This window comes from Leptonychotes weddellii, chromosome 13 (genome assembly GCF_054177405.1).
Source record: "Leptonychotes weddellii isolate Sample4059 chromosome 13, ASM5417740v2, whole genome shotgun sequence".
Lineage (NCBI taxonomy): Eukaryota > Metazoa > Chordata > Mammalia > Carnivora > Phocidae > Leptonychotes > Leptonychotes weddellii.
In genome coordinates this window covers 80,990,184-81,000,663 of record NC_138381.1, presented here as the reverse complement: position 1 = coordinate 81,000,663, position 10,480 = coordinate 80,990,184, and the positions used below count along the sequence as shown (strand labels likewise).

The window sequence follows — 10,480 nt, the reverse complement described above, 5'->3', positions numbered from 1 at the left end:
GTGTGGTGCTCAACAGTCCCCGTGCCAACGAACCGGTAATTCTTAAGATAAAGGGAAGAGTCAAGTGTTGACCGTGTTTTAAAACATGCCTACCCCCAGCGACCAGGTTGGCACGCGGTACGTGTGTTTCAATAAATGCTCACTGAACGGAGAGAAAACAGCGCCCTGCAGCTGGGGAGAGAGGTACTGCCCTCTCGGGAGGCCGGGGTCACGGCATTAGGACAATAGCCACGAGCCAGCGCGCACTTTGCTGGGTAGGCTGGTCCTCAGAGAAGAGCGCTTTGAAAGTCGGGGGTGGAGGGATGAAGGCGGTCGGAGAGCAGAAGGGTAGGCCAGGCACTAGGGAGTGGTAGCTTCGCGGAAGCTGGAACCTGCTCCCATAAAGGTTCCCGAGCAGGGCCAGCACATGATGAAAACGCTACTGTTAAGAGCCTTGATACTTCATGTATTTGGCAAACTGCCTAAATAATTAAAAGGGCATGCCACACAGTACAAAGTAAACACCCCTTTATCCGTGAGCACCCCCCCCCCACCGTCTCCCTCCCCAGAGGCAGACACACCCTTCCAGGATATTCTACGCACAGCCAGGCATACGTGTAGCTCCATTCTGACAGCATCCCACACAGTTCTGCACCTTCCTGCTTACTGAACCTTAGCGGGACCTTTCCATTCCAGACTATATAGCTCTGCCTTGTTCTTAATAGCTATGCTCTAGGGGCATCTCAGTCGGTGAAGCGTCTGCCTTCAGCTCAAGTCACGGTCACTTGGCTCAAGTCATGGGAACGAGCCCCACATGGGGCTCCCTGTTCAGCGGGAAGCCTGCTTCTCCCTCTGCCTTTCCCCACTGCTCCTTCTCTCTCTGTCTCCCCCAAATGAATAAATAAAAAATCTTTTTAAAAAGTACCTGCGCTCTATTTCACTGAATGTACGTACCCTAATTATCCATTAAGGTGAGACCTTTGGAAGATTATTTTAGGGTACAGACAATGCGGGCCAAGGACGGAGAAGGGAAGGACCACTGCCCAGACCTACGGCAGAAGTCCCCCTCTTCTCTCCCCAAGCCACAACCCCTAATCTGGAGCGTGGAAAGCACCCTGGCCGAGGCTGACACGGGACCCGAGCAGCAGAGACGAGGTTGCTTAACAGACCTAAGTGAGACCTCGAAAGCTGGTTATAGGCAAGTGGCCTGCGCAAGCCCACTGGGCGTGTTTTACGTTACACGGAATCGTGCTGGAGGTGGTGGCAAATGGACCCCCGGGCTCAGACAGCATCACTGCACTTGGCGACCCGCCCCACCTCGAATGCACACACACAAATACAGCGTGGGGCCAGATGAGCTCACCCTCGGCCTCCTGGCCACATACAGTTGGCAAGGACGCGCCCACACAGTCATGGTGACAGAAGGGTTCGGAAAACACAACGATCTTCTCCGTTGAGAATAATCAGATGAAATAATCTACCAAGTGCAGAGGCTAAGAGCTTTGCAAATGTCACAGCCGCCTTGGGAGAAGGATACACAGGAGGAAGCCAGGGCCCCATCACATGGTAGGCAGGTACCAGAGCGCAGAGCCACACACCCACGGAGCACCCCACCCTCTCCACACCAAGCACCCGGCAGGCACTTGGCAAAGGGTCGTAAGTGAGGTGCCCCATGACTGCCCCAGCCAGGTCTGTGCACGCAGGTGATGCACACGAGAGTCTGCACGCTTGGCTCCGAGGTGGGGCGGGGGGACATGAAATGGGAGCCCGAGGCTACGGGCGCATGTGGTTCCTGGGCCTGCATTTCTGCAGTGGAAGATAAAAACAACCACAGGTTACTTGCGGTGCTTCTTAGCATCGTATGAAGTTGCGCATTTTTAATTAAAAGGTTGGTATTTTTTGTTATCGGCAACTTTTTTTTTTTTTTAAGGTTTTATTTGAGAGTAAGCAAGCGAGGGAGTGAGCAGGGGATGAGCACAGGGAGAGGGAGAGAGAATCTCCACCAGGCTCCATGCTGAGTGCAGAGCCCAACGCGGGGCTGGATCCCAGGACCCTTAGATCATGGTATGAGCCGAAACCAAGAGTCGGATGTTCAACCGACTGAGCCGCCTAGGCAACTTTTTTTTTAACAAAAGGAAAAGTAATCTAAAAGCTAGAGAGATGATAAATAAAAGTAACACGTGCAGGCCGCCTGCTTAGAGGGGTGCTGAGTAGAGCGCGTGCGAAGCTGCACCCGGCCCTCCACCAGACGGGGTGCCTGTGGGCGGCAGGTCACACGAGGACAGAGCGGCGTCGGCGTCCTCATGTACCAGGTTTTCCTCCACACGTATGTTTGGAGCGCGAAGGCCGTCTCCCCAGCGAGAGAGCAGCTTTCCCTGAGAACCGCCCAGCATGCTCCACTCCTTCCATGGTGTGGGGGCCCCTGCCTCCAACCCTGCGTGTTTTCCCTTTGTGTTTTCTTCACACCAAAGAAACACAACTAGCATCTTACTTTAACTTGAATACCAGTTTTCTATGAGAGCGAAAACGAGAAAGCATAGAAAAAGGTCATTTTATTATACCTTTTGTTTGGCGGGATATCAGTGCCCTTTTTAAAACCCTACTATTCAAGTACAAATGGGTATGTTTACAAAGTATTTACAATCTCAGTCTTCTTCCTTTATATTTCAAACGCAACAGCTGCGTGCTTACACAGGGAATAGAAAGCGGTGAGGACTGCACAAAGGCGAGCCTCGGGAGGCACCGCGCGGCAACAGGCGCAGGCCCGGCTCCCTGGGAAACAGCCTGGCCTTAGGGCCAGCGGCTGTCAGTGCAGAAGGACGGCTCGGACAGCATTCCGGCGGCGGGTGTGACTTCTGGGCATCGCGCGCTGTCCCGGCCAGGACGCCAGTCCTCGGGCGATGTGGGAGTCCGCGGACAGAACCACCCCCACACTTGTACTGAGCTCAGAAACGTGGACAGTGTACCCCTGACAACAGAAGACCGAGAAAACCACGCATGGGGAGGAGGATGCTTCCTGGAGCAACTAGCGAAGCCGGCGAGGCCGCTGGTGCGTCTAAGCAGGACGAAAGGCAACCGTCTGCTCTGCGTTCTGCGTCAGGAGCCAGTGAAGGACGCGCCCTCGCCCACGAGGGACTCTCACTGGTGCACTAAGAAGGCAGGAGCCCCCCGCCCCCCGCGCTCGCACCCCGGCTCGGTTCTAAGAGATGCTCTGCACTCTCCCACCGTTCCGTCCGGGCAGCCCCGGGCAGGGTGCGCCACAGAAGGCCCGGCCGGGGCCTCTTCCTCCCCGAGCCACCTGCCGGCGCCCCAGGAAGGGCGAGGGGCAGATGAACCGGGCGCACAAATCCCAAGAAGCTGAAACAGACCGTAGCTTGGCATGTCTGGGGTAAGAGAGCCGGAGCCCCCTGCACACTGTGTCCTCTCCCGGTAGCTCCGGCCACGCCAGAACCAGCCAATGTGGGCGCGAGAACACAGACCACAGGATGGCTTCCCCGTATTCAAGTGAACTAAAACGTTCAGTCCCTTCCACGTTTTCAACACTTGATTTTTACTTTTCTCCAAATTTCTCACCCAGAGCTCAATAACGGGCTGCCTAGCTGCTTCAGTAAATGCCGCCACGTTCCTGTCCACACAAATCGATGGGAAACCAAAACTACGGTCCACGTTCCTCCGTGTCACTTCAAGTGGTACATGGGGAAGGACGGAGAAAATGAAGAGTGAGAATCTCTCAGAGTGCCCACACACGCCCGACACGGCCTGATTTTCTGGGCCCAGTAACAGAAGAGAGCCACGGAGCCAGAGCAGAGGGGTGAGCCGGCACGCACACTGGCCTGGGCGAAAGCGTCCAGGAAAACGGACCTCGTTCGGCCAATCAAGCCCACCGCAAACACTTCTATTAGCTTGCCGTCGTAAAAAAGTAAAACAGAAGCAAACACGTGGCCTCCTCTTTGTCCCTCAACTGCACCCCCAAATACTGCACAGAAGGTTCTCTGCTTTACCCGGAACCACGCGGGAGTGCATCTGCTCCCGTGCAAGACCCCGGCACCGCGAGCCACAGAAGTCTGGCGCTACCAGCCCACGATGAAGGGCTCACGACGCCCGTTTCTTTAGGTAACACCTGCACTCGGTCCGCGGAGCTTCTCTACCGTCAGCAGATCCTGCCTGCACTGGGCAGGGGCATGAGGGGGCGGGGACAGGCATCCCCCCACCCCCCCCCTCGCAAAGCGGTCTGGGCCTGCTTCAGTGTGCTGTGTTCAAACACGAGCTTCGTCTGCAAGCTGGGGGAGCACCCTGGATGTGCTGGGCTGGACACCTGCACACGGCGGGGAGGGCCCGGGGGCAGCCCCACTGGCTGCTCTTTGGAATAAAAACTCAGTCGGGGATGGTAACCCTTCACCACGGCCGGGAGCCAGTCATGAATGTGCCTGGAAATCCCGCTTAGGAGGGAAAGAAGAAACCACGCTGGCTTCCTCGGACCTGAGAGGCTCTCCCTCAGCCGGCCTCTCTCCTCTCCAAGGACCAGAACGAGTGTTCAGTTAGGGATACGGACCCGAGCAGAGGCGGACGCCGTCCAGGACCACGCCGTAGCTTCAGGAAGTCTGCTTTATGCCTCGCTGCACGCTCCGCGTGGCCACGTGCAGAACACCACACACAGAGTCCACACGGCTTTCAAGAGCCAGCACCGCCGCTCTGCAGCAGTCGGAGGCCGACGCCACCACCAGCACTTGCTCCCCGGTCGCCGGATACGGAAACGGGGGCGCGTACCGCGGCTCGCCACCCCCGCGGTGTTGGAGGCAGAGTGATAAAACGAGGACACACCACTTGGTTCCACCGTAACCTCCCGATGCCTCAACCAACACTGCCACGGTCCCGCAATGAACTGTGCCCGCTCCTGGCAGGTGGGGGGGCACGGCGGCCCTCAGGCCGCGCCACCCCTGCGACTAGGGGCACGGAGGCTTGGTGGGCGTCTTCAGCCTGACGGCAGGCACTCTCATCTGGAGCTTGGGCTGCTGGCTGGGGCTGTCGGAGCTGGCCGGCACCGGGCCGGGGGTGGGCATGCCGGGGCTCTGCAGCTGGCTCGCGGCGGTCGGCACCACCTGCTGTGGCATGAGCTTCTGCTGCACCACCTGCGCCGTCGCCGTCACCGTGGGGATCATCTGCACCTGCTGCCCGGCCGCCGTCGCCTGGGTCAGGGTCACGGTCTGTGGGGAAGCCTGGGCCAGAACGGTTAGAAAACACAGATCTAGTGACACGGCCGCTTAGACGTTCCTGGGGACGGGAGGGGGTTTTAGGAACCCCGTCAGCGCAAACGCTCTTGTGAAACGTGAGAACTATGTGCCGCATCACAGTGTGACCTCTGGTTTCCGACCACACAGAAGAAGGAAAGAGCCCCTGAAGGGAATCACGGTTGCTTTTGGGAAAGGCTGACAGCTGGGGCCTGGTGGCGGCATTCAGCTTTTAGTGCTGTTTGGTTCCTTGACATCTACACGCCACGTGATTTTGAACAAAACAGTGTTTTGTTAAAGCACTGCTTTCCACGGCCACGGTTTGCAGCAGTAAATACAAAGGCAGGAGCCTGCCGGTTCAGTGACAGTGGTCACTGCTGTCCCCAGTAGTACTGACACTTCCAGGACCAAGGTCGCTGCGGGCAGACCGTGTTTTCTGTTTCCCTAAAACTAAGGTATGGGGGCTTCGGCTTGGAGGACGCATCTGAAACTGCCGGCTGAAGGAATGATCCCACCGGTGGACGGGCTCCTTTCGTACACGTGACACTGAGTTTGAACTGGCTGTTCGGTTTGTGTCCTGCTAGCCTAAGGATTAAGTGCTGTCCCCCAAATTAATCTTTTCTGAATTATCAACATCAAAAGTGATTCTCTTGATAGTTGATATTCTACTTTCTCGGAGTGAAAACCAAGAACTCCCCTAACAGGAAACGTGAAGGTTACTGCAAAGTCCGTGTGGGACTCCCCGGAGGGCTGTGTGTCTGCGGGTCCTACCTGCTGGGACGCAGAGGCGACCTGCTGGATGCTGGGCACGGGCGTCTGCTGTTGGACAACTTGAGGGAGTTTGGCAACCTTTGACAAAACAAAACAAAACAAGCCAAATATAGAATTCAAACGAACGTGTGCACGAGAAGATTCTTCCCCCTCTGTTTCCTTCTCAGTTCTTAATGCAAAAGCAAAAACAGATCGGGGGCCAGATGCCACCCAAGAGCGACTCTCCGTTTGCTGGCCGGGAGCCACTCATCCCTCCTGCAGAGTAACGCCCGCCTTCCTTGTCTGCAGGCAGCTGGGACTAGCAAGTTACCTGCCCTCACGCTTCAGTCACAGTTTTCCTTTTACCAACAACCGTTCCAAGTTTATGTAAGAGAACTAAACTGAGGACAGAGTGCTCACGAGAGTCCCTTCTTCAAGTCTGGGTGCTGCTCCGGGAGGGATGAGATGAGATGCCCAACATTTTAAAGTAGTTATCATATCATCTTGCTATATTTTCCTCAATTGCGACTGAGATCTTTGTTCCTGATGAAACTCTCCGCCCTGCCTGCCTTCTGCAAACACGTCATCCCGTGTGTATGTGTCTGCCTCTGTGCAGGAAGACAATTCGGGCCACTCGCGTCTATCCTGGCGGGGTGTCGGTTCTGCAGGAGAACAGGCTCCTGAGGAGGCAGCTGCTGGGGGCCGGGACACCCCCGCCTGGGTGTCTAACTGGTAGAACAGGGATGAAAGTAAGTGTGTCCAAGATAATTCTAGAGGAAAGGTGAAAGGACACGACGTCCTTGTAAATGACCGATTCCAAGTCAGTGCAAGTTCTCACTGTAAAACCTGAGATCACCGGAAAGCGCTTACTAGTTCACTGTAACTGAAGTCAAAGTTGTAAACAGGATCTGCTAAGACCAAGAGCCCCTGCCTGAGTGCTCTCAGCCCTGGCGGGAAAGCAAGACTCGCTGAGCTGCAGCAGGGCCCCACCTGCACACAGCGGGCCAGCGGCACCGCCACCTGTGGAGAACGCCCAGTTCCAAGGCTAAGCAGAGGTGGGAACCCAGAGCAAGGAGCCGAGGCGTGATAGCACCTTTCACCCCAGGCGCGCGAGACGCTCAGGGTCATGCAGGGTGCAGCAGGCGAGAGGCCAAGTTCAAACCCACTGTCAGCGAGGAGCCAGAGCAGGGCCGCCCGCCGGCCCCGCAGCTGTGTCCATCACCCGGAGGGTCTGGCCCAAGAGAGGCCTCAGTCACGGGGGACAGCACCACCGCCCTCGAGCTAGAGAAGTTCGGGTGCACACAGGTGCGGGCCGAGGCGCCCGAGAGGTCACGCAGCTTTGGGGACCTGTCCAGAGGCAGCCAGGACTGAGAGTCTGCAACGGGGCTAGGCATCAGCTGCAGCTGTGAACCTGGGGTCATCGGCCCAGAGACAGACAGAGGCCTCGACACTGGGGGAGACAAAAACCGCCATAAAAAAGAACAAAATCTTCCGGCAAACTAGGTGAAGAGAATTTTCTTACTCTTCTGAAGGATGACCTCAAAAATCAGACCTTGCAAAACGATCACATTAAAAGCGATACAGCTGAGCTTCCGGATGTACCACCCGCCAGGGAGGCTGTGGGCCGCGCCAGCACAGCAAAGCAGGAAGAAACGGGCAGGGGAAGAGGAAGACGCCGGCTGCCACTCGGCGCAGGCCACCTGCCTGGGGACAAAGGAAGAGCCAGAGGCCATAGACGAACTGTCCAAGGAACAGGCTCGATCAAGGCAGCCCGGATTCAAGAGAAAGGCACAGACAGAAAACAGAAACTGAGAAACACATGATTACAGAAGCATCAGAAAACACTAATTACTTAGGAACAAATCCAATCCAAGCGGTAAGACCTTCCTGGAAAAAGTTCAGAAAACCTAGTTAAAGGGCACTGAATAGGCCAGGCAGCAGAAGATGCATCGTGTGAGTGAGTCTAGTCAAGACGGCAAAGACATCGCTTCCCCCCAGAGTCCTCTAGAGTGAATGCAGCTCCGCACCCCCCTGCAAGTACGCACGCGGCCCCGGTAACATGCACGAACATAATCCTGTGAGAGTCCCAACAGTTCTGCTCGTGCTGTGTGAAGTTAACACGCTGACTTGAAACCAACAGGGAAGTGAGGAGAGCCACAGACAGCAGGATATTCCCGACAGGAGGGAGGGTCTGTCCCCAGGAGCCAAGGCTCACTGCGTGGCCAGAGGGACGGACACACAGAGGCCACGACCACGCACGATTCACGCCAGCGTCGCACTATGGATCAGAAGGAAAGTGCTGCTGAAAACAACAGGGTCTTCTAATGGGAAAATTAAACTGAATTCCCAGTTTTATACTGTCTGGAAAAGCCCATTCCAGGAAGGTCAGAAACCTGAGCGTAAGAGAAAAAATACAAGGTTTTCAGAAGATGATACGGGAAAGTAACATCATGACCTCTGGGAAGAATCTCTTAAGACACACAATGTTCAGAAAGAAAAAGACTCATAAATTCCAACGTGTTAGAGGGGCGCCTGGGTGGCTCAGTCGTTAAGCGTCTGCCTTCGGCTCAGGTCATGATCCCAGGGTCCTGGGATCGAGCCCCGCGTCGGGCTCCCTGCTCAGCGGGGAGTCTGCTTCTCCTCCCTCTCCTGCTCCCCCTGCTTGTGCGCTCTCTCCCACTGTATCTCGCTCTGTCAAATAAATAAATAAAATCTTAAAAAAAAAAAAAAAAATTCCAACGCGTTAGAACTAAGGACTTCTGTTCCCGCAAAGACACCGTACAGTTAAGTGCGAAGATGAGCCACAAACGGGATGGAGACCTGACGGCTCACAGCAGAAAGGGAACAGTGCCGGGTCGACACGTAGCCAGCACTCGGGAGAAGGGGGGCCCTGACTGCTAACAGAGTCACCAACGGCAGAGACGCAGGAGCAGGGCGAGGCTGAGCGGAGGCTTGTGGGGCTGGGACCGCTGCAGAAGCCTGACAGGCGTGCACACACCCACAGCGCGGCTCCCCGACCCCAGGCAGCCACGTGCGGCACCCACACACGGAAGCTGTCACACTGCTGCTGCGCTCGGTCCTCCGCTGCTCCCTCCACCCTCCGTAAGCAGCCCCAGGCCGGGAGCAGCCCCCTCGGCCGTCGGCAGCGAGCAACGGAGAGTGCTGACTTCCTGACTCCGGGAGGAACCCCCCGACACGCGAAGAACCACCCCCGGAGCGTGACCTCGGCATGGCCCCCAAGCCATACCCCCTGACCCCAGAGGGGGCAAAGCCAGCGAGGAGTGTCAGGGGGCCGGCCGCCACTGAGGAGCAGAGGAGGGCCCCGACGCTCCGTAACGGGGTGCTGGTTTCCTCATTCTCCGGACCCCCTACGCTGACCACTCTCTTTCCTGGGCACCTGTTGTCCTGCGAGCCACCTTGTGCTCACTCACGCTCACCTGGATCTGGGTCTGCACCTGCTGGGTCCCAGCCAGTTTCTGGGCCTGGGAGATGGGTGTGGTGAGGAACTGGGTTTTCAGGGCTGGCGGGGCAGCATACGTGACCTTCTGCGCTTGGCTCTGAGCAGCCATCTGCTGGGCGGCGATCTGAAGGAAGAGAGACCGCCCCACGTTAGAGCCAGGCGAGGCTGCGTCCTCTCCTCAGCACGTCAGGGCCTCCCCGCGGGCCCCCGCTGCCCCAACAGCCACAGCACGACCGCCCCACGCCCCGGCCCTGCCTGCCTTCCGCCCAGTCCTGCAGCCGCCCGGCCGGCGTGCCCGGCCTCCTCCGTCCAGAAGTGCCCTCAGAGACCAGGCCGGGCTTTGTCTTTACACCCTCCGTGTGCTCATCACTTGAGTAAACTTGACCACGACAAAAAACACATGCACATACGCTTTCCTGAATCTAATTTGAAGGTCTGGGAACATACTCTAAAATATTGAGCACAGGAGCGCCTGGGTGGCTCAGTCGTTAAGTGTCTGCCTTCGGCTCGGGTCGTGATCCCGGGGTCCTGGGATCGAGCCCCGCGTCGGGCTCCCTGCTCGGCGGGAGGCCTGCTTCTCCCTCTCCCACTCCCCCTGCTTGTGTTCCCTCTCCCGCTACCTCTCTCTGTCAAATAAATAAATTCTTAAAAAAATAATAAAAAAATAAAATATTTAGCACAAGGAATCACAAACCTACATGCACAATCTTTGCCTGATTAATCTCTACGTTTTCTCTGCCAGAACAACGTGAATCCTGCTCAGAAGACCGTGCACACACACAGCCTGTGGTTTACAAAACCAGGACTACACACAAACATTTCTCCAACGTCTCAGAACTTTTCTTTCAAGTCACGTGAACATCAACCAAGACTACAGCCACCTCTCGCTCAGCGGCCAGCCAAGCCTACTCGGTTACCCAGGCCCAACTGCCGGTGCCCTGGTCCTCCCCTCTTCAGTGTCTCCAGCGGGGCCCACGCCCGAGCAGCCGGGCCCAGGGACGGCCGGAGCGGACTGGGGAGGTGACTGAGCGGCGCCCCTCCCGGAACCGTCCAGCAGCGGGCA

At 56.9% G+C, this 10,480-nt stretch overlaps 1 protein-coding gene across 13 annotated transcripts in view; it reads right to left on the bottom strand.

Annotated features, from left to right (window-relative positions):
• Nucleotides 1-2,514: 2,514 nt before the first annotated feature.
• EP400 (E1A binding protein p400) overlaps nt 2,515-10,480 on the bottom strand; it is a 96,573-nt gene continuing 88,607 nt past the window's right edge. For all 13 annotated transcript variants that reach the window (XM_081802441.1, XM_081802447.1, XM_081802453.1 and 10 more), the window contains 3 exons: nt 9,395-9,541; nt 5,979-6,056; nt 2,515-5,195 (listed from right to left, as the gene is read on the bottom strand). In XM_081802441.1, the coding sequence (XP_081658567.1) occupies nt 4,923-5,195; nt 5,979-6,056; nt 9,395-9,541 (498 nt within the window). In that variant the 3' untranslated portion in view covers nt 2,515-4,922. The remainder of the gene's footprint in view (nt 5,196-5,978; nt 6,057-9,394; nt 9,542-10,480) is intronic.